This window comes from Stenella coeruleoalba (genome assembly GCF_951394435.1).
Source record: "Stenella coeruleoalba genome assembly, chromosome: 1".
Taxonomy (NCBI): domain Eukaryota; kingdom Metazoa; phylum Chordata; class Mammalia; order Artiodactyla; family Delphinidae; genus Stenella; species Stenella coeruleoalba.
The window spans coordinates 151164120-151189029 of record NC_137169.1 but is presented as its reverse complement, the minus strand read 5'-3'; the positions used below and the strand labels follow the sequence as shown (position 1 = coordinate 151189029).

The following is a 24910-nucleotide window of genomic DNA, read 5'->3' as shown; positions in this document are numbered from 1 at the left end:
GCTGGGGCACAAAGCAGGAAGTATACCAGAGCCATTTCACCTTCTGCTTTCAGGAGAACACAGAATGCCAAATAGAAAAGGACCATATTAGGGAAAACACTTTATTTCCAAGTTTCTAAAATAGTATTAAAAACAATAAGGGAAAAATGCAAATTATAAAGTAGTATGATGGCACATCAATCACAACTTCCTAACAGCCCTTTCAGCATTCAGTGGTAATTGCTGAAACACTGAAATAAAGTGATGTTTCAATTATTTCGTTTTAAACAATGACAGGTTTAAGAGTCACCTGATTAAAAACCATCCACACCAATATAATAGCATATCATAAGATAACTGGCTAACAGTTTTTGCAAATGGCAGTTGTTAACATATTTATTCTACACATATAAATGTTGTGCTGAGGAGGGGAGTAAGATGTTCTTTTTTACCTTTCTTTTATGATGGGTTGTAGAAGCATCCATCTCTTCCTCTCCTATATTATCAATTTGTGAAGTTGGACTACAATTCATTCTCTCCTCTTCTTGCCTCTGGAGTCTGTCTGCTACAGCCTGGATAGCTTCTGTCCATTCTTCCCTACAAAAACAAGAAAAAATTCCCATTAATAAAGAATCGTAATGATGCAAATATTTCTCTTTTATAAAATATCAAATCAACACAAAGTCTATTCCAGAGTAATACATAAGCCCCATCTTTACTTCAAGATATACTAACATTTATTTGGAGGTATATTAACAAAGAAGAAGGAGGAGGAGGAGGGGGAGGAGAAGGGGAGACGGAGAAGACGATTGTAAGGAAACTGACTAAAAATCCTTTTAAAGTATGGTTAAATTTTAATTCTCTGCACACATCTTATCTATAAAGTATATGAACCCCCAAAACTTTGCCACACTTTTAAAATGTATTGTTTAGCCATTGTAAGTCCATCACTGACATACTCAGTTTCTTTATTATGGTCCAACAGATGTTCCAAGAAAAAGCTTTCAAAGGCAAAAACTGTTACCAGATCATAGGTAAGTTTCTGTTTTAAAAAATGATAGGCACGGTTTGTAGCTTAAATAATAAATCTCAGGAGCAGTAGTATGAAGCTTTTACTTTTTGACACTTGTGCTATCAGATAAAGGATCATTTATTTCCATAGAAATAAAATCAGTTTGCAGATTTCTTAAGACAAAGTCTATTAGAATTGCATTAAATCTGTAGGTCAATCTGGAGGAAATTGCCATCTTAATAAACTAAGTCTTCCAATCCATGAACATGGTATAGCTCTCCATTTATTTAGGTCTTCAATTTTCTAATGCAGTGTTTTGTAATTTTCTGTGAAAATGTCTTGCAAATCTTTAATTGAATTTATTTCTAAGTATTCTTTTATGCTATTATGGAAGTATAAATTTTTTTTCATTTTCTAATTTTTCTTGCTAGTATTTAGAAATACAATTGCTTTTTCTATGTTGACCTTTTATTCTATAGCCTTAATAATTTCATTTACTATTTCTACCAGCTTTTATTTTTCTGAATTTTCTACAAATACTACCATACTGTCTACAAATAAGAGCAATTTACTTCTTCCTTTCCAGTGTGTTTCCCTTTCATTTCTTTCTCTTGCCTTATAATGCACTAGAACAGACCATCAGTACAATGTTAAATAAAAGTGGTGACAGCAGACATTCTTTGTTCCACATGTTAAGAGAGAAAATATCAAGCCTTTTACCTTTGAGTATTATTAACCTGTAGTTTGTAGATAACCTTAATCAAGTTGAGTAAGTTCCTTTCCATTCCTAGCCAGCTGAGTGTTTTTGTTATGAAAGAGTGTTGAATTTTTTCAAATGCTTCTTCTGCACCTGTTGAAATGACCATGTAGTTTTCTTTTATCCTATTAATACAGTGAAATTAGTTGAATGATTTTCAGATGTTAATACAACTGAATTCTAGTATAAACTCCATTTAGTCATAATGTATTAACTTTTTCTTGCATATTTTTTGAATTTGATTTGTCAAACTTTTGTTAAGAAATTTTGCATTGACTATAGTCACAAGTACATTGGGCTACTTTTTCTTTTTTTAAATCAATATTTTTAGTGAACTATAGTTGATTTACAATGCTAATTTTGCTGTATAGCAAAGTAATACAGTTAAATATATATACATGCTTTTTTTAATGTATTCTTTTCCTTTATGGTTTATGATAGGATATTGAACATAGTTCCCTGTGCTATATAGTAGGACTTTGTTGTTTCTCCATTCTATATATAAAAGCTTACATCTGCTAACCCCAACCTGCCATTCTATCGCTCCCCCAACTCCCTCTCCCTTGGCAACCACCAGTCTGTTCTCTAGGTCTAAGATTCTGTTTTTGTTTCATAGATAGGTTCATTTGTGTCATATTTTAGATTCCACATATAAGCGATATCATATTTTGTCTTTCTCTTTCTGACTTACTTCACTTAGTATGATAATCTCTAGTTGCATCCATGTTGCTGCAAATGGCATTATTTCATTCTTTTCCATGGCTGAGTAGTATTCCATTGTATATATGTACCACATCTTTATTCATTCATCTGTCGATGGGTATTTAGGTTGTTTCTATGTCTTAGCTATTGTGAATACAGCTGCTATGAACATAGGGGCACATGGCTTTCTGAATTATACTTTTTTTTTTTTTGGCAGTACATGAGCCTCTCACTGTTGTGGCCTCTCCCGTTGTGGAGCACAGGCTCCGGACATGCAGGCTCAGCGGCCGTGGCTCATGGGTAGCCGCTCCGTGGCATGTGGGATCTTCCCGGACCGGGGCACAAACCCGTGTCCTCTGCATCAGCAGGTGGACTCTCAACCACTACACCACCAGGGAAGCCCTGAATTATACTTTTGTATGAATATATGCCCAGGAGTGGGATTGCTGGATCATATGCTAATTCTGTTTGTAGATTTCTGAGATACCTCCATACCGTTTTCCACAGTGGCTGCACCAACTTACATTCCCAACAACAATGTAGGAGGGTTCCCTTTCCTCCACACCCTCTCCAGCATTTGTTATTTGTAACTTTTTAATGATGGACATTCTGACTGGTGTGAGGTGGTACCTCATTGCAGTTTTGATTTGCATTCTCTAATAGCAATGTTGAGCATCTTTTCACATGCCTATTGGTCATCTATATTTGTTCTTTGGAGAAATCTCTATTTACGTCTTCTGCCCATTATTTGACTAGGCTGTTTGTTTTGTTGTTGTTATGAGCTGTTTGTATATTTTGGAAGTTAAGCTCTTGTTGGTTGCAATATTTGAAAATATTTTCTCCCATTCTTGTAAGTTGTCTTTTCGTTTTGTTTATCGTTTCCTATGCTGTGCAAAAGCTTGTAAGTTTGATTAGGTCTCATTTGTTTATTTTTGTTTTTATTTCTATTGCCTTAGGAGACTGACCTAAGAAAACAATGTTAAGATTTATGTCAGAGAATGTTTAGCCTATGATCTCTTCTATGAGTTTTATGGCGTCATTTCTTATGTTTAAGTCTTTAAGCCATTTTGAGTTTATTTTTGTGTATGGTGAGAGGATGTGTTCTAATTTCATTGATTTATATGCGGCTGTCCAACTTTCACAACACCACTTGCTGAAGAGATTGTCTTTTCCCTGTTGTATATTCTTGCCCCCTTTGTTGAAGATTAATTGACAACTGGTGTGTGGGTTTATTTCTGGGCTCTCTGTACTGTTCCATTGATCCATATGTCTGATTTTGTGCCAATACCACACTGTTTTGATAACTGTAGCTTTGTAGTATTGTCTGAAGTCTGGGAGGGTTATGCCTCCTGCTTTGTTCTTTTTCTTCAGGATGGCTTTGGTCATTCTGGGTCTTTTATGGTTCCATATGAATTTTAGGATTATTTGTTCTAGTTCTGTGAAAAATGTCATGGGTAATTTGATAGGGATTGCATCAAATCTGTAGATTGCTTTGAGTAGTATAGCCATTTTAACAATATTAATTCTTCCAATCCAAGAGCATGGGATATCTTTCCATGTCTTTGAATTATCTTCAATTTCCCTTATTAATGTTTTGTAGTTCTCAGTGTATAAGTCTTTCACCTCCTTGATCAAATTTATTCATAAGTATTTTATTTTGGGGGGTGCAATTTTTAAAGGTATTTTTTTTTTATATTCCCTGATAGTTCATCATTGGTGAAAAGAAATGCAACCAATTTCTGTATGTTAATCTTGTATCCTGCTACCTTGTTGAGTTCGTTTATCATTTCTAGTAGTTTTTATGTGGAGTCTTTAGGGTTTTGTATAAATAATATATTATCATCTGCATACAATAACAATTTGACCTCTTGCATTCCAGTTTGGATACCTTTTATTTCTTCTTCATGTTTGACTGCCGTGGTTAGGACTTCCAATAGTATGCTGAATAGAAGAAGTGCGAGTGGGTATCCTTGTCTTGCTCCAGATTTTAGTGGGAAAGCTTTGAGCTTTTCACCACTGAGTATTATATTGGCTATAGGTCTGTCATGAATAACTTTTATTATCTTGAGATATGTTCCCTCTATACCCACTTTTGTAAGAGTTTTAATCATGAATACATGTTGAATTTTGTCAAATGCTTTTTCTGCATCTATTGAGATGGTCATGTGGTTTTTGGCTTTTATGTGGTGTACCACATTGACTGATTTGTGTATGTTGAACCATCCTTGTGAACTTGGGATGAATCCCAATTGGTTATGGTGTATGATCTTTTTATGTGTTGTTGGATTTGGTTTGCTAATATTTTGTTGATATAGTTCTCTCTTCTTATGGTAGCACTGACCATTTTTTGGAATGAGGGTGACACTAGCCTTATAAAATGAGAAGGGAAAGGTTCCCACCTCCATTATTTTATGTAATTAATTGTGTAGGCTTGGTAATATTTCCTCTTCAAATACTTGACAGAAGTAACTAGTGAAGCCATCTGGAATTGGAGTTTTTCTTCAGGAAAAATTTTTTACTCAAACTCAATACTGTTCATTGATATTGAGCTGTTCAAGTTTGCCAATGTTTTCTAGGGGTCAGTGTCAGTAATTTGTGTCTTCCCTCTTTTTTCTATTTTTTCCTAACAATCTTCCAAGACATTTTTTGATTCTATTATTTCAAAGAAATAACTTTTGTTTATGGATTATTCCCTATTATTTTTCTGCTTTCTATTTAATTGAATTCTACTCTCTATTGTTTCCTTCTTTTGGATTACTCTGGGATTAATTTACTCTACTTTTCTACTTTCTTAAGATGGAAATTTAATGACTAGAGAACTTTATTCTTTTCAAATACAAGCATTAGAGGTGATACATTTCTCTCTAAGCACCTTTTTGCATCTATGCTCATCAGTGATAGTCGTCTGTAATTTTTTTGTCTGATATCTTTGGTTTTGGTATCAGGGTGATGGTGGCCTCGTTGAACGAGTTTGGGAGTGATCCTCCCTCTGCAATTTTTTGGAAGAGTTTAAGAAGGATAGGTGTTAGCTCTTCTCTAAATATTTGATAGAATTCGCCAGTGAAGTGATCTGGTCCTAGACTTTTGTTTGTTGGAAGATTTTCAATCACAGTTTCAATTTCAGTACCTATGATTGGTCTGTTTATATTTTCTATTTCTTCCTGGTTCAGTCTTGGAATGTTGTACCTTTCCAGTAATTTGTCCATTTCTTCCAGGTTGTCCATTTTATTTGCACATAGTTGCTTATATTAGTCTCATGATCCTTTGTATTTCTGTGGTGTCAGTTGTAATTTCTGCTTTTTCATTTCTAACTTTATTGAGTCCTCTCCCTTTTTTTCTTGATGAGTCTGGCTAAAGGTTTATCAATTTTGTTTATCTTCTGAAAGAACCAACTTTTGTTTTTATTGATCTTTGCTATTGTTTTCTTCATTTCTATTTCATTTATTTCTGCTCTGATCTTTATGATTTCTTTCCCTTTGCTAATTTTGGGTTTCCTTTGTTCTTCTTTCTCTAGCTGCTTTAGGTGTAAGGTTAGATTGTTTATGTGAGATTTTTCTTGTTTCTTGAGGTGAGATTCAATTGCTACATACTTCCCTCTTAGAAGTGCTTTTCTTGTGTTTTGGAAACAGTTTTGAGTCATTGTGTTCTTGTTGTCATTTGTTTCTATGTACTTTTTTTCTTTCCTCTTTGATTTCTTCAGTGATCTCTTAGTTTTCTAGCAGCACACTGTTTAGCCTCCATGTGTTTGTGTTATTTACAGCTTTTTTCCTCTAACTGATTTCTAATCTCATAGCACTGTGGTCAAAAAAGATACTTGATATGATTTCAATTTCTGAGGCTTGATTTGTGACACAAGATGTGATCTATCTTGGAGAATGTTCCTTGTGCGCTTAAGCAGTATTCTACTGCTTTCGGGTGGAATGTCTTATAAATATCAATTAAATCTATGTGGTCTATTGTGTTATTTAAAGCTTCTGTTTCCTTATTTATTTTCTGTCTGGATGATCTGTCCATTGGTGTACATAAGGTGTTAAATTCCACCACTATTATCGTGTTACTGTTGATTTCCCCTTTTATGGCTGTTAGCATTTGCCTTATGTAGTGAGGTGCTCTTATGTTGGGTGCATAAATATTTATGATTATTATGTTTTCTTCTTGGATTAATCCCTTGATCATTATGTAGTGTCCTTCCATGTCTCTTGTAACAAGCCTTTATTTTAAAGTCTATTTTATCTGATACGAGTATTGCTACTCCAGATTTCTTTTGATTTCCATTTGCATGGAATAGCTTTTTCCATCTCCTCACTTTCATTCTGTATGTATCCCTAAGTCTGAAGTGGATCTCTTGAAGACAGCATATATGGGTCCTGTTTTTGTATCCATTCAGCCAGTCTGTATCTTTTGGTTGGAGTATTAAATCCATTTACATTCAAGGCGATTATTGGTATGTATGTTCCTATTACCATTTTCTTAATTGTTTGGGATTTGTTTTTCTGGGTCTTTTTCTTCTCTTGTGTTGCCCACCTAGAGAAGTTCCTTTAGCATTTGTTGTAAAGCTGGTTTGGTGGTGCTGAATTATCTTAGCTTTTGTTTGCCTGTAAAGCTTTTGATTTCTCTGTTGAATCTGAATGAGATCCTTGCTGGGTAGAGTAATCTTGGTTGTACATTTTTCCCTTTCATCACTTTAAATATATCCTGCCACTGCCTTCTGACCTGCAGCATTTCTGCTGAAAAATCAGCTGATAACCTTATAGGGATTCCCTTGTATTTTATTTGTTGCTTTTCCCTTGCTGTTTTAAATTTTTTTTCTTTCAATTTAATTGTTGTTAGTTTGATTAATATGTGTCTTGGTGTGTTTCTCCTAAGGTTTATCCTATATGGGACTCTCTGTGCTTCCTGGACTTGGGTGGCTATTTCCTTCCCCACGTCAGGGAAGTTTTCAATTATAATTTCTTCAGATATTTTCTCAGACACTTTCTCTTTCTATTCTTCTTCTGGGACCCCTATAATTTGTTATGTTGTTGCATTTAATATTGTCCCAGAGGTCTCTGAGACTGTCCTCAGTTCTTTTCATTATTTATTCTGCTCCTCAGTGGTTATTTCCACCATTCTATCTTCCAGCTCATTTATCCATTCTTCTGTCTCAGTTATTCTGCTACTGATTCCTTCTAGTGTAGTTTTCATTTCAGTTATTGTGTTGTTATTCACTGTTTGTTTGGTTTTTAGTTCTACTAGGTCTTTGTTAACCATTTCTTGTATTTTCTTGATCTGTGCCTCCATTCTATTTCTGTGACTTTGGATCATCTTTACTATCATTACTCTGTATTCTTTTTCAGGTAGGTTGCCTATTTCCTCTTCTTTTATTTGGTCTTGTAGGTTTTTACCTTGCTCCTCCATCTGTAAAATGTTTTTGTCAACTGTTTTTTGTTTTTTTTTTTTGATGGGTGGCGCTGTGTTTCTGTCTTACTGGCTGTTTGGCTTGCGGCATCCAGCACTGGAGTTTGCAGGCAGTTGGGTAGAGCTGGGTCTTGGTGCTGAGATGAGGACCTCCAAGAGACCTCGCTCCGATTAAGATTCCCTGGGGTCTGAGCTTCTCTGTTGGTCCAGCTGTTTGGACTCAGCGCTCCCACCACAGGAGCTCAGGCCCAACCTCTGCCCTGGGAGCCAAGATACCACAATCCATGCATCACAGCAGTCATTTCCAGAGAAGATTTGGGATTACTGGAATATCTGACATGGACTGAAGTGTTATTTAATTTATTTATGTATATCAATTTTAACAGCTTTATTGGAATATAATTCACATATCACACAAAGTACTCCTTTAATGTGAACAAGTCAGCGATACCTAGTATGTTCACAAAATTGTGCAACCATCACCGTAACTTAAGCACATTTAAGAACATTTTAATCACCCCAACGAGAAACCCTAACCCTAGGCATCTACCAATGTACTTTCTGTCTGTCTGCCTGTTCTAAGCACTTCACATAAATGGAATCATACAATATATTGTTCTTTACGACTGGCTTCTTGTGATTTAACAAAATGTTTTTAAGGCTCATCCACGATGTACTTCATTTCTTATTATTTTTGAATAACATTATATTGTAAAAATGTACCATATTTATTTACCCAATTGTCAGTTCATGGATATTTCTATTGCTTGTATTTTTTGGCAATTATGAATAATGCTACTATGAACATCATATATAAGTTTTTTTGAGTATACATAAGTTTTTATTCCTTTGTGGTATATACTTAGGAGAGGAATTTCTGGGTCATATGGTAACTCTATATTTAACTTTTGAGGACCTGCCATATTGTTTTCCAAAGCAGCTGTACCATTTTACACTCCAACCAGCACTGTATGAGGCTTCCAATTTCTCCACACTTGCTATTAGCTGTCTGTTTTATTGTAGCTATTCCAGTGCATGTGAAGTGGTATCTCACTGTGACTTTGATTTTTGTTTTCCTGAAGCTAATGATGTTGAGCACCTTCTCATGTGCTCATGGGCTATTTGTATATCTTCTTTGGAGAAATTTCTATTCAAATCCTTTGCCCATTTTTTAATTGTGTGATTTGTCTTTTGTATTGAGTTGTAAGATTTCTTTGGATATTCTGGATACAAGTTCCTTATAACGTATATGATTTGCAAACGTTTTCTCCCATACTATGGGTTGTCTTTTCACTTTCTTGATAGTGTCTTTTAAAGGATAAAAGTTTTAATTTTGATGATTCCAAATTATCTATTTTTGTTTCTTCTCTTGCTTATGCTTTTTGTATCATACCTAGGAAATCACTGCCTAATCCAAGATTATTAACATTTACATCTATGTTTTCTTCTGAGTGTTTTATAGTTTTAGCTCTTACATTTAGGTTTTTGATCAATTTTTAGTTAATTGCTGTATACAGTGTGAGGTATAGGTCTAAATTCATTTTTTTGCATGTGAACATCCAGTTATCCCAAGACCATTTGTTGAAACATTGTTCTTTGCCATTGAATGGCCTTGGCACCCCTGACAATAATCAATTGACCACAGAGATATGGGTTTGTTTCTGGACTCTCCATTCTATTCCATTATCTGTCTATATACTATCCTTATGTCAGTACAATACTGTCTTGATTATAGTAGCTTTGTAGTGGGTTTTGAAATTGGGAATTGTAAGTACTTGAACTTTGTTCTTCTTTTTCAAGACTTTCCGTCCATTCCAGGACCCTTTTATTTGTTATTGTTAGAATTCTAGGGTCAGATTGTTAATTTCTGGGGGGAAAGAGCAGTTCAAATTTTGATAGGGATTTTATTGAATCAGTAGGTCTACTAGGGGAGTATTGCCATCTTAACACTAAGTCTTCCAATCCGTGAATGTGAGGTGCCTTTCCACTTATTTAGATCTTCTTTAATTTCACTCAACAATGTTTTGTGTAGTTTTCAGTGTACAAGTCTTGTATGTCATTTGTTAAATTTATTCCTAAGTATATTATCCTTTTGATGCTATTGTAAATGGAACTGTTTTCTTAATTTCATTTTTGAATTATTCATTGTAAGTGAATAGAAATACAATTGATTTTTGTATATGATCTTGTATTGTAACCTTGTTGAGTCCCTGTATTAGATCTAATAGTTTTGTGCAGCGGGTGGGGGTTCCTTAGGATTTTCTATACACAGGATTATTTCATCTGCAAACAGAAAAGTTTTACTTCTTTTCCAATGTAGATTCATTTTATTTCTTTCCTTTGCCTCCTAATAGCCCTGTCCAGAACCTCCAGAACAATATAGAATAGAATTGGTGAGAGATGACATTCTTGCGTTGTTCCTGATTTTAGGGGGAAGAATTTCTGTCTTTCACTATTAAGTACGGTGTTAGCTGTGGGTTTTTCATAGATGCCTTATATCAGGTTGAAGATGTTTCTTTCTATTTCTAGTTTGAGTGTTTTTATCATGAAGGGATGTTAAATTTTGCCCAATGCTTTTTATGCAGCTACTGAGATGATAATGTGGTTTTTGTCCTTTATTCTATTGATGTGGTATACTTAACTTAATTGAGCCTTAATATTAAATCAATGTTGCATTTCTGGAATAAAACCCACTTGCTCATGCTGTTTAAAAAAAAAAAGGCTTAGCTGTAGGGGGTGGGTCTAGGTGGGGGCAGGGCCTAGGCTTAGGTGGGCAGAAGAGGCCCTGGGGGGATGGTGGTGGGGTGGGGCCTAGGCCCCCAGAGGGGCCTTGGGGTGACCCCTCCCCCAGCCCCTTCCATCCCCTCCCCCAGCTGTCCCTCAGGGACACCAGTCCCTTCTTGCCTCTACTTTTCCTCCCTCCCTCCCATGCCCCCAGGCCCCACATGGCCAGAGGGGGCCTTGGAGGGCAGAGGATCAGGTGCTGGACCTCACCAGGCTCCCTGGGCCTGAGTGGGTGTGGGAAATGCTGGTTGTGTTCCCTTCTCATCCTCCGATCCCGAGAAGGTCTCCCTCCATTCCCGCTGATCTCTTCACCATGGGTAGGCCCCTCCCGAGCGTGGGAACCCCTCCCCTCCCCCAGCCACCCCTCAGGGGCACCAGTCCCCATCTAGCCTCTACTTTTCCTCCCCCTCCCTCCCATATCCCCAGGACCAATGCAGCCAGAGCGGCCCTCAGAGGTCAGAAGATCAAGCCCTGGACCTCAGCAGACTCCCTAGGCCCAAGTGGGCAGGGGAAACACTGGCCATGTTCCCTTCCAATCCTCTGATCCCTTGAGAGTCTCTCCCTGTCCCTGTTGGTCCTCTCTCTGTGAGTGGGCCCCTCCAGGCGTGGGAACTCTTCCCCTCCCCCAGCCACCCCTCAGGGGCACCGGTCCTGTCTGGCCTCCACTTATCCTCCCCCCTCCCTCCCCCAACGTCCTACCCCATCGCTCGGGGGTTCCTCCCATCCCCTCAGGTGTGCAAGCTCCCCCATCAGTGCCTGGTAGGTGCCCTAGTTGTGAGGAGAGGAGAGCTCCACGTCCTCCTACTCTGCCATATTGAACCCGCCTGTATCTGTGGTTTTGCATCCTCAGATTCAACCAACTAAGCATTGTGTAGCGCTGGAGAATGTATTTATTGAAAAAAAAATCCACATATAAATGGAATAGTGCAGTTCGAACCATATTGTTCAAAGATCAGCTGTAATTTGTAATGGCTCTTTTGAATTTTGTTTTTGACTAAATGATTACTAAGAGGTATGTTATTCAATTTCCAAATACCTGCAGCTTTTCTGGTTTTCTTATTCACTTGATTTCTAATCAATCATTTTTTAATCCAGGATTATAAACCAGGATACAATTAATCCTGTTTAATTAACCATATGTATTTGAAAACTGTTTATTCTGCCAATTTTGGGTGTAGTAGTCTGTAAATATCAATTACATCATGGTGGTAGTATAATTCTATGTCTTTGTTGATTTTTTGTCTAGTTGCTCTTATTGAAAAAATTTTTTAATTTCCAAATATGACGGTGGGATTGTCTGTTTTTCTCTTTTTAATCGTTACTGTATGCATACATATTAATAATTGTATATCATCCAGATCAATCGACCCTTTTATCATAGCTGTCTTACTAGTTTCTAGTAATATTTTATTTTGAAATCTCATATAATATAGCAAATCTCCTTTTTATGCTTAATGAATGCATGATACAACCTAGCTCTCTTTATATTTAAAGTACATCTCTTACAGAGAGTATTTAGGTAAACCTTGCATTTTCATCAATTCTGAAATTCTCTGCCTTTTAACTGCAGTGTTAAATACATTAATACTTAATACAATTATTTATATGGTTGCACAAGAGTCCACTGTTTTATTTTTTTCTGCTTGTCTCCTCTTCTTATTTTCCTCTTTGCCTTTCTGGTTTTGTTTTATTATTTTATACTTTTTTCAGGATTCCAGTTTGGTTTTCCTTCAGGGTTTTCAGCCATCTTATTCTGTATTATTTTAAAATATACTCTTAACTTACATAGAGTTCACTTATATAATGTAAAACAGATTCATTAATGTTTTATGATTCTATTTCTTTTCATATTATCTTGGTGATCATCATACACTTCCTTTCCTTTTAGAATTTATCCTTGAAATTATAACATTCATCCCTGACTTAGCAAAGTCTAATATATCAGTACTTCTAACTCTTCCCAGAAAACACAGTGAGGTCTCTAGAAATGAACTCCATTTTCCCATTGACCTCAATTTATGCTATTATTTCAGATTTGTTTTATTCTTTATATAATCAAACCATAAAATATATTATTATTGTTCATAAGATCAATACTCATTTGGCTTTATCAACTTATTTACTATTTTAACTGTTTTTCATTTATTCTTACATCTTTCCTCCCATTTGGAATGATTTTTATTCTGTCTGAAGAAGGATTTCCTTTACAGCAGGCCTGCTGGTAACAAACTGTATCAGTAATCTTTGCTCTGCACTTTAAAATTACTTTAAAAATATAAATATGCATTGTGAACTGAATACCTCAGTAAAGCTAATTAGCATTCATTACATCACATAGGTACCATTTTTTTGTTCTTTGCATCCTCCCTATCTGGCCACCACCTGTTTGTCCTCCATATCTATGTGTTTCTGTTTTGTTTTTAGATTCCACATATAACTGAAATCATATGGTATTTGTCTCTGTCTGCCTTATTCACTTAGTATAATACTCTTTTAGGTTCATCCATTTTGTCACGTCAAGATTTCATTCTTTTTTCCATTGTATATGCATACCACATCTTTGTTATCCATTCATCTATGGATGCACAATAAGGTTGCTTCCATAGCTTGGCTACTTTAAATAATACTGCAATGAACACAAGGGTGTATACATCTTTTCAAATTAGTGTTTTCATTTTCTTAAGAAAAATAACTAGAAGTAAACTTGCTAGATTGGACGGTAGTACTATTTTTAATTTTTGAGGACCCTCCATACTGTTTTCCATAGTGGCTGCACCAATTTACATTCCTGCCAACAGTGTGCAAGGGTTCTCTTTTCCCCACATCCTCATCAGCACTTGTTATTTCTTATCTTTCTGATAATTTCCATTCTAACAGGTGTGAGGTGATATCTCATTGTGGTTTTGATTTCCATTTTGAGCATCTTTTCATGGGTCTGCTGGCCATCTGTATGTCTTCCTTGGAAAAATGTCTATTCAGATCCTATGCTTATTTTTTATTCAGATTGTTTTCCTGATATTGAACTGTGTGAGAGTTCTTTATGTGTTTTGAATATTAACCATTTATTGGATATATAATTTGCAAATATCTTCTCCCATTTAGTAAGTTGCCTTTTTGTTTTGTTAATGGTTCTCTTCACTGTGTAGAAGCTTTTGTTTGATATATTCTCATTTGTTTACTTCTGCTTTTGTTTTTCTTGCCTGGGAAGACCTATCAAAAAAATATTGCTAAGACTGATGTCAAAGAGCATACTGAAGGCTTCCCTGGTGGTGCAGTGGTTGGAAGTCCGCCTGCCAATGCAGGGGACACAGGTTTGAGCTCTGGTCCAGGAGGATCCCATGGAGCAACTAGGCCTGTGTGCCACAGCTGCTGAGCCTGCGCTCTGGAGCCCGCGAGCCACAGCTGCTGGGCCCGTGTGCCACAACTACTGAGGCCCGTGTGCCTGGAGCCCATGCTCTGCAACAGGAGAGGCCGCTGCAGTGAGAGGCCTGTGCACCGCAATGAAGAGTAGCCCCTGCTTGCCGCAGCTGGAGGAAGCCCGCATGCAGCAACGAAGACCCAATGCAGCCATAAGTAAATTAATAAATAAATAATTTTTTTTATAAAAAGAGCATATTGATTATGTTTTCTTTTAGGAGTTTTGTGCTTTCAGGTCTCACATTTAAGTCTTGAATTCATTTTGAGATTATTTTGTATATAGTTTAAGAAAGTAGTTCAGTTTCATTCTTTTGCATGAAGCAGCCAGTTTTCCCAACACCATTTATTTAAGCATTTCTTCCTCTTCAATTTTTTTAGAATAGCTTAACAAGTATAGATATTAGCTCTTCTTTAAATGTTTGGTAGAATTCACCTGAAAAGCTGCCTGGCCTGAACTTTTGTTTGTTGGAAGGTTTTGTTTTTTTTTTAACTGATTCAATTTCAATTACTGGTAACTGGTCTGTTCATATACTCTATTTCTTCCTCATTCATTCTTGGGAGATTGTACATTTCTAGTAATTTATCCATTACTTTTAGGTTGTCCAATTTACTGGTGTATAATTGTTCACAGTATTCTTTCATGATCCTTTCTTTACTGTGGTTTTGGTTGTAATGTCTCCTCTTTCATTTCAGATTTTATTTATTTTGGCCCTTTTCTCTTTTTCTCGATGAGTCTGCCTAAAGGATTTTCAATTTTGCTTACTTTTTCAAAGAACCAGCTTTTAGTTTCATTGATATTTTCTATTATTTTTTCAGTCTCTATTTTATTAATTTCTACTCTGGCCTTTATTATTTCTTTCTTTCTACTAATTCAGGGTTTTGTTTATTCTTTATTCTTCTATTCCTAGTTTTCTTAGGTGAAAGGTTAGGGTGCTTATTTGAGATTTCTCTTGTTTCCTGAGGTAGGCATGTATTAATACAAGTTTCCCTCTTAGAGCTGCTTTTGCTGTATCCCACTGATTTTGAATCATTGTGTTTCCATTTTCATTTGGCTCAAAGTATTCTTTTATTTCCTCTATGATTTCTTTAGTGACCCACTGATTATTTAGTATCATATTGTTTAGCTGCCATGTGTCCACATAGGTGATTTCTAGTCTCATACCTTCATAGTCGGAAAAGATGCTTGATATAATTTCAATCCTTAAATTTGTTGAGACCTGTTTTGTGGCCTAGCATGTGATATATCCCGGAGAGTCTTTCATGTGCACTTGAAAAGAATGTGTATTCTGCTGGGTTTAGATGGAATATCCTTTCTCTCTTTCTCTGTATGTGTGTGTGTGTGTGTGTGTGTGTGTGTGTGTGTGTATGTATATTATCTGGTCTAATGTGAAATTTAAGGCCAGTATTGCCTTACTAATTTTTCTGTTTGGATGATCTGTCCATTGATGTAAGTGGGATGTTAAAAGTCCCCTATTATTGTGTTATTGTCAATATCTCCCTTTAATATTTGCTTTATGTATTTAGATGCTCCTATGTTGGGTGCATATATATTAACAATTTTTATATGTTCTTCTTGATCCCTTTATCATCATGTATATCCTTCGTTGTCTCTTGCTAAAGTCTTTGCTTTAAACTCTATATATTGGCATTTTGTATTTACTGGCATTTTATTTATTGCTTTCTGGTTGTTTTTGTGGTTATTTTTTGTTCCTTTCTTCTTCTTTTGTTCTCTTCCCTAGTGACATGATGACTAGATTTAGTATCATATTTGCATTATATTAACATTGTATGTGATTATTTTAAGTTGATGATCACTTAACTTCAAACACATTCTAACAATCCACCCCCATACACACATTTAATGTTTTAGACATATTTTACATCATTTTGTTTTGTGTGTCCCTTAACTACTTATTGTAGCTATAAATGATTTTACTACTTTTGTCTTTTAACCTTTCTATTAGCTTTAAAAGTGATTGATGGGCCCCCCGCGCTTGTCCAGGCGGCCGGAGCCGAGAGGCGCATCCCGGCCGGGAGAGGAGGAGGACCACGAGTTGCTCGAAAGGGACCAACTCGCAAAGTGCACAGGAGAAAGGGCAGCGGACGCGCGGCCGACAGGGGTGGTGGCGCCCGGACCCCGCGTCGCGCCGGTCCCAGCGCCCCAGCCCCTACGGCCCGCGGCATGGCCCGGGGCTTGGCGCTGCCGTTGCTGTGCGTCCCATCCGTCTGGGCGGCCGCCGCTCTCCTGCTCTGCGTGTCCGGGACCTCAGATACACCAGAAATACATCTACACGTGGAACAACTCCTACAGAACACCTACTGAACGCTGGCAGAAGACCTCAGACCTCCCAAAAGGCAAGAAACTCCCCACGTACCTGGGTAGGGCAAAAGAAAAAAAAGAAAACACAGACAAAAGAATAGGGACGGCACCTGCACCAGTGGGAGGGAGCTGTGAAGGAGGAAAAGTTTCCACACACTAGGAAGCCCCTTCGCGGGCGGAGACTGCAGGGGGCGGAGGGGGGAGCTTCGTAGCCGCGGAGGAGTGCACAGCAACGGGTGCGGAGGGCAAAGCGGGGAGATTCCCGCACAGAGGATCGGTGCCGACGGGCACTCACCAGCCCGAGAGGCTTGTATGCTCACCGGCCGGGGCGGGCGGGGCTGCGAGCTGAGGCCGGAGCGCAGGGAGAGGACTGGGGTTGGCGGCTTGAACATAGCCTGAAGGGGTTAGTGCACCACGGCTAGCTGGGAGGGAGTCCGGGGAAAAGTCTGCACCTGCCAAAGAGGCAAGAGACTTTTTCTCCCCACTTTGTTTCCTGGTGCGTGAGGAGAGGGGTTTAAGAATGCTGCTTAAAGGAGCTCCAGAGACGGGCGCGAGCCGCGGCTAAAAGCGCGAACCCCAGAGACGGGCGCGAGCCGCGGCTGAAAGCGCGGACCCCAGAGACGGGCGAGAGCCGCGGCTGAAAGCGCGGACCCCAGAGACGGGCGGGAGACGATAAGGCTGCTGCTGCCGCCACCGAGGGGCCTGTGTGCGAGCACAGGTCACTCTCCACACCCCTCTTCCGCGGAGCCTGTGCAGCCCGCCACTGCCAGGTTCCCGGGATCCAGGGACAACTTCCCCGGGAGAACGCACAGCGGGCCTCAGGCTGGTGCAAAGTCACGCCGGCCTTTGCCGCCGCAGGCCCGCCCCGCACGCCGTGCCCCTCCCGCCCCGCCGGCCTGAGTGCGCCAGAGCCCCCGAATCAGCGGCTCTTTTAACCCCGTCCTGTCTGAGCAAAAAACAGATGCTGTCCAGCGACCTACACGCAGTGGCAGGGCCAAATCCAAAGCTGAGCCCCTGGAAGCTGTGAGAACAAAGAAGAGAAAGGGAAATCTCTCCCAGCAGCCTCAGAAGCAGCGGATTAAAGCTCCACAATCAACTTGATATACCCTCCATCTGTGGAATACCTGAATAGACAACCAATCATCCCAAATTAAGGAAGTGGACTTTAGGAGCAAGATCTATGATTTTTTTCCCTTTTCCTCTTTTTGTGAATGTATATGTGTATACTTCTGTGTGAGATCTTGTCTGTATAGTCTTGCTTCCACCATTTGTCCTAGGGTTCTATCCGTCCATGGTTTTTTTTAAAAATTTTTTTTCTTAATAATCAATTTTAATTTTAATAACGTTATTATACTTTACCTTCGTTCTTTCTTTCTTTCTTTCCTTCCTTCCTTCCCTCCTTTAGACAACGAATCATCCCAAATTGAGGAGGTGGTCTCTGACAGCAAGATTTATGATTTTTCCCCCTTTACCTCTTTTAGTGAGGGTGTATGTGTATGCTTCTGTGTAAGATTTTGTCCGTATAGCTTTGCTTCCAACATTTGTCCTAAGGTTCTATCAGTCCCTTTTTTTTTTCTAAGTAAGAATTTTTTAATTCAATAATTTTATTATACTTTATTTTATTTTTACTGTATCTTCTTTCTTTCTGTCTTTTTTCCTTCTTTCCCTCCTTCCTTCCTTCCTCCCTCCCTCCCTTCCTCCTTTCTTTCCTTCTTTCCTTCTTTGCTTCTTTCTTTCTTTCTTCCTTCCTTCCCTCCTTTCCTTCTTTCTTTCCTCATACTTCTACTAATTCCCTCTACTTTTTCTCCCTTTTATTCTGAGCCGTGTGGATGAAAAGCTCTTGGTGCTCCAGCCAGGAGGCAGGGCTCTGCCTCTGAGGTAGGAGAGCCAACTTCAGGACACTGGTCAACAAGAGACCTCCCAGCTCCACATAATATCAAACGGCGAAAATCTCCCAGAGACCTCCATCTTAACACCAACACCCAGCTTCACTCAACGACCAGCAAGCCACAGTGCTGGACAACCTATGCCAAACAACTAGCAAGATAGGAACACAACCCCACCCATTAGCAGAGAGGCTGCCTAAAATAATAATAAGGCGACAGACACCCCAAACACACCACCAGACGTGAATCCGCCCACTAGAGAGACAAGATCCAGCCTCATCCACCACAACACAGGCACTAGTCCCCTCCACCAGGAAACCTACACAACCCACTGAACCAACCTTAGCCACTGGGGACAGACATCAAAAACAGCAGGAACTACGAACCTGCAGCCTGCAAAAAAGGAGACCCCAAACACAGTAAGATAAGCAAAATGAGAAGACAGAAAAACACACAGCAGATAAAGGAGCAAGATAAAAATGCACCAAACCTAACAAATGAAGAGGAAATAGGCAGCTTACCTGAAAAAGAATTCAGAATAATGATAGTAAGGATGATCCGAAATCTTGGAGATAGAATGGACAATAGAATGGACAAAATGCAAGCATCAGTTAACAAGGACCTAGAAGAACTAAAGATGAAACAAGCAACGATGAACAACACAATAAATGAAATTAAAAGTACTCTAGATGAGATCAATAGCAGAATAACTGAGGCAGAAGAACGGATAAGTGACCTGGAAGATAAAATAGTGGAAATAACTACTGCAGAGCAGAATAAAGAAAAAAGAATGAAAAGAACTGAGGACAGTCTCAGAGACCTCTGGGACAACACTAAACGCACCAACATTCGAATTATAGGGGTTCCAGAAGAAGAAGAGAAAAAGAAAGAGACTGAGAAGATATTTGAAGAGATTATAGTTGAAAACTTCCCTAATATGGGAAAGGAAATAGTTAATCAAGTCCAGGAAGCACAGAGAGTCCCATACAGGATAAATACAAGGAGAAATACGCCAAGACACATATTAATCAAACTGTCAAAAATTAAATACAAAGAAAGCATATTAAAAGCAGCAAGGGAAAAACAACAAATAACACACAAGGGAATCCCCATAAGGTTAACAGCTGATCTCTCAGCAGAAACCCTACAAGCCAGAAGGGAGTGGCAGGACATACTGAAAGTGATGAAGGAGAAAAACCTGCAGCCAAGACTACTCTACCCAGCAAGGATCTCATTCAGATTTGATGGAGAAATTAAAACCTTTACAGACAAGCAAAAGCTGAGAGAGTTCAGCACCACCAAACCAGCTTTACAACAAATGCTAAAGGATCTTCTCTAGGCAAGAAACACAAGAGAAGGAAAAGACCTATAATAACGAACCCAAAACAATTTAGAAAATGGGAATAGGAACATACATATCGATAATTACCTTAAATGTAAATGGATTAAATGCTCCCACCAAAAGACACAGATTAGCTGAATGGATACAAAAACAAGACCCATATATATGCTGTCTACAAGAGACCCACTTCAGACCTAGAGACACATACAGACTGAAAGTAAGGGAATGGAAAAAGATATTCCATGCAAATGGAAACCAAAAGAAAGCTGGAGTAGCAATTCTCATATCAGACAAAATAGACTTTAAAATAAGGACTATTAAAAGAGACAAAGAAGGACACTACATAATGATCAAGGGATCGATCCAAGAAGAAGATATAACAATTGTAAATATTTATGCACCCAACATAGGAGCACCTCAATACATAAGGCAAATACTAACAGCCATAAAAGGGGAAATTGACAGTAACACATTCATAGTAGGGGACTTAAACACTCCACTTTCACCTATGGACAGATCATCCAAAATGAAAATAAATAAGGAAACACAAGCTTTAAATGATACATTAAACAAGATGGACTTAATTGATATTTGTAGGACACTCCATCCAAAAACAACAGAATACACATTTTTCTCAAGTGCTCATGGAACATTCTCCACGATAGATCATATCTTGGGTCACAAATCAAGCCTTGGTAAATTTAAGAAAATTGAAATTGTATCAAGTATCTTTTCTGACCACAATGCCATGAGACTAGATATCAATTACAGGAAAAGATCTGTAAAAAATACAAACACATGGAGGCTAAACAATACTCTACTTAATAATGAAGTGATCACTGAAGAAATCAAAGAGGAAATCAAAAAATACCTAGAAACAAATGACAATGGAGACAAAACGACCCAAAACTTGTGGGATGCAGCAAAAGCAGTTCTAAGGGGGAAGTTTATAGCAATACAAGCCCACCTTAAGAAGCAGGAAACATCTAGAATAAACAACCTAACCTTGCACCTCAAGCAATTAGAGAAAGAAGAACAAAAAAACCCCAAAGCTAGCAGAAGGAAAGAAATCATAAAAATCAGATCAGAAATAAATGAAAAAGAAATGAAGGAAACAATAGCAAAGATCAATAAAACTAAAAGCTGGTTCTTTGAGAAGATAAACAAAATAGATAAACCACTAGCCAGACTCATCAAGAAAAAAAGGGAGAAGACTCAAATCAATAGAATTAGAAATGAAAAAGGAGAGGTAACAACTGACACTGCAGAAATAAAAGAGATCATGAGAGATTACTACAAGCAACTCTATGCCAATAAAATGGACAATCTGGAAGAAATGGACAAATTCTTAGAAATGCACAACCTGCCAAGACTGAATCAGGAAGAAATAGAAAATATGAACAGACCAATCACAAGCACTGAAATTGAAACTGTGATTAAAAATCTTCCAACAAACAAAAGCCCAGGACCAGATGGCTTCACAGGCAAATTCTATCAAACATTTAGAGAAGAGCTAACACCTATCCTTCTCAAACTCTTCCAAAATATAGCAGAGGGAGGAACACTCCCAAACTCCTTCTACGAGGCCACCATCACCTTGATACCAAAACCAGACAAGGATGTCACAAAGAAAGAAAACTACAGGCCAATATCACTGATGAACATAGATGCAAAAATCCTCAACAAAATACTAGCAAACAGAATCCAACAGCACATTAAAAGGATCATACACCATGATCAAGTGGGGTTTAATCCAGGAATGCAAGGATTCTTCAATATACGCAAATCTATCAATGTGATAAACCATATTAACAAATTGAAGAAAAAAAACCACATGATCATCTCAATAGATGCAGAGAAAGCTTTTGACAAAATTCAACAACCATTTATGATAAAAACCCTGCAGAAAGTAGGCATAGAGGGAACTTTCTTAACATAATAAAGGCCATATATGACAAGCCCATAGCAAACATCATCCTCAATGGTGAAAAACTGAAAGCATTTCCACTAAGATCAGGAACAAGACAAGGTTGCCCACTCTCACCACTATTATTCAACATAGTTTTGGAAGTTTTAGCCACAGCAATCAGAGAAGAAAAGGAAATAAAAGGAATCCAAATCGGAAAAGAAGAAGTAAAGCTGTCACTGTTTGCAGATGACATGATCCTATACATAGAGAATCCTAAAGATGCTACCAGAAAACTACTAGAGCTAATCAATGAATTTGGTAAAGTGGCAGGATACAAAATTAATGCACAGAAATCTCTGGCATTCCTATATACTAATGATGAAAAATCTGAAAGTGAAATCAAGAAAACACTCCCATTTACCATTGCAACAAAAAGAATAAAATATCTAGGAATAAACCTACCTAAGGAGACAAACGACCTGTATGCAGAAAATTATAAGACACTGATGAAAGAAATTAAAATTGATACAAATAGATGGAGAGATATACCATGTTCTTGGATTGGAAGAATCAACATTGTGAAAATGACTCTACTACCCAAAGCAATCTATAGATTCAATGCAATCCCTATCAAACTACCACTGGCATTTTTCACAGAACTAGAACAAAAAATTTTGCAATTTGTATGGAAACACAAAAGACCCCGAATAGCCAAAGCAATCTTGAGAACGAAAAAAGGAACTGGAGGAATCAGGCTCCCTGACTTCAGACTATACTACAAAGCTACAGTTATCAAGATGGTATGGTACTGGCACAAAAACAGAAAGATAGATCAATGGAACAGGATAGAAAGCCCAGAGATAAACCCATGCACATATGGACACCTTATCTTTGATAAAGGTGGCAGGAATGTACAGTGGAGAAAGGACAGCCTCTTCAATAAGTGGTGCTGGGAAAACTGGACAGGTACATGTAAAAGTATGAGATTAGATCACTCCCTAACACCATACACAAAAATAAGCTCAAAATGGATTAAAGACCTAAATATAAGGCAAGAAGCTCTCAAACTCTTAGAGGAAAACATAGGCAGAACACTCTATGACATAAATCACAGCAAGATCCTTTCTGACCCACCTCCTAGAGTAATGGAAATAAAAACAAAAATAAACAAATGGGACCTAATGAAACTTCAAAGCTTTTGCACAGCAAAGGAAACCATAAAAAAGACCAAAAGACAACCCTCAGAATGGGAGAAAATATTTGCAAATGAAGTAACCGACAAAGGATTAATCTCCAAAATTTACAAGCAGCTCATGCACCTCAATAACAAAAAAACAAACAACTGAATCCAAAAATGGGCAGAAGACCTAAATAGACATTTCTCCAAAGAAGATATACAGACTGCCAACAAACACATGAAAGAATGCTCAACATCATTAATCATTAGAGAAATGCAAATCAAAACTACAATGAGATATCATCTCACACCAGTCAGAATGGCCATCATCAAAAAATCTAGAAACAATAAATGCTGGAGAGGGTGTGGAGAAAAGGGAACACTCTTGCACTGCTGGTGGGAATGTGAATTGGTTCAGCCACTATGGAGAACAGTATGGAGGTTCCTCAAAAAGCTACAAATAGAACTACCATATGACCCAGCAATCCCATTACTGGGCATATACCCTGAGAAAACCGAAATTCAAAAAGAGTCATGTACCAAAATGTTCATTGCAGCTCTATTTACAATAGCCCGGAGATGGAAACAACCTAAGTGCCCATCATCGGATGAATGGATAAAGAAGATGTGGCACATATATACAATGGAATATTACTCAGCCATAAAAAGAAACGAAATTGAGCTATTTGTAATGAGGTGGATAGACCTAGAGTCTGTCATACAGAGTGAAGTAAGTCAGAAAGAAAAAGACAAATACCGTATGCTAACACATATATATGGAATTTAAGAAAAAAAAATGTCATGAAGAACCTAGGGGTAAGGCAGGAATAAAGACGCAGACCTCCTAGAGAACGGACTTGAGGTTATGGGGAGGGGGAAGGGTGAGCTGTGACAGGGCGAGAGAGAGTCATGGACATATACACACTAACAAACGTAGTAAGGTAGATAGGTAGTTGGAAGCAGCCGCATGGCACAGGGATATTGGCTTGGTGCTTTGTGACAGCCTGGAGGGGTGGGATAGGGAGGGTGGGAGGGAGGGAGACGCAAGAGGGAAGAGATATGGGGATATATGTATATGTATAACTGAGTCACTTTGTTACAAAGCAGAAACTAACACACCATTGTAAAGCAATTATACCCCAATAAAGATGTTAAAAAAAAAAAGTGATTGATGTACTATCATTACTATATATTTGCCTGGTTACCAATGAGATGTTTCCTTTATTAATTTTCATATTTTCTAGTTGTGGTCTTTTATTTCCCAGTCAGGGAAGTCCCTTTAACATTTCTTGTATAACTGGTTTGGTGCTGCTCAACTCTTCTAGATTTTGTCTATAAAACTATTTCTCTCTCCATCAAATCTGAATGACAGCATTGCTAGGTAGAGCATTCTTGATTGTAGGATTTTTTTCCTTTCATCACTTTAAATATATCACGACACTCCCTTCAGGCCTGCAAAAGTTTCTACTGAAAAATCAGCTCATAGTCTTAAGGACGTTCCCTTGTACATAACTACTTGCTTTTCCCTTGCTACTTTCAAGATTCTCTTTCTTTAAATTTTGCCATTTTAATTACAGTATGTATTGGTATGAATCTCTTTAGGTTCATTTTATTTTGGCCTCTATGTCTCCTGGACCAGATGTCTGTTTCCTTTTCCAGGTTAAAGAAGTTTTTAGCTATTATTTATTCAAATAAGTTCTCTCTTCTCTCTCTCTCTTCTCCTTCTGGGATCTCTTATAATGTGAATGTTAGTATGTCTGATGTTGTCCCCAGGTCTCTTAAACTAACTTTTTTAAAATTCCTTTTTCTTTTTTCAGTTCATCTTGTGTGATTTCCACTACTCTCTGTCTTCCAGTTCACTGATCTTTCCATCTATCATCTAATCTACTATTGATTCCTTCTAGTGTATTTTTTATTTCAGCTATTGTATTCTTCAGTTTTCTCTGGTTGTTCTTTACATTTTCTAACTCTTTGTTAAACTTCTCACTGTGTTCATCCTTTTTTCTCCTGAGTATGTTGAGCATCTTTATGATCATTACCTTGAACTCTTTATCCAGTAAATTGCTTTCCTCTACTTCACTTAGTTCTTCTAGGGTTTTATCTTGTTCCTTTGTTTGGAATATATTTCTCTGCTACCTCACTTTGCATAATTCTCTGTTTTTATTTCTATGTATTAGGTAGGTTGGTTACATTTCCCAGTTTAGAGAAATGGACTTATGTAGGAATCA

General features: G+C 37.9%; 1 protein-coding gene across 31 annotated transcripts in view; it reads right to left on the bottom strand.

The window, feature by feature from the left end:
• AKT3 (AKT serine/threonine kinase 3) overlaps positions 1 to 24910 on the bottom strand; it is a 395069-nt gene that overhangs the window by 186087 nt on the left and 184072 nt on the right. For all 31 annotated transcript variants that reach the window (XM_079905016.1, XM_079905021.1, XM_079905022.1 and 28 more), the window contains one exon: positions 432 to 576. In XM_079905016.1, the coding sequence (XP_079761142.1) occupies positions 432 to 576 (145 nt within the window). The remainder of the gene's footprint in view (positions 1 to 431; positions 577 to 24910) is intronic.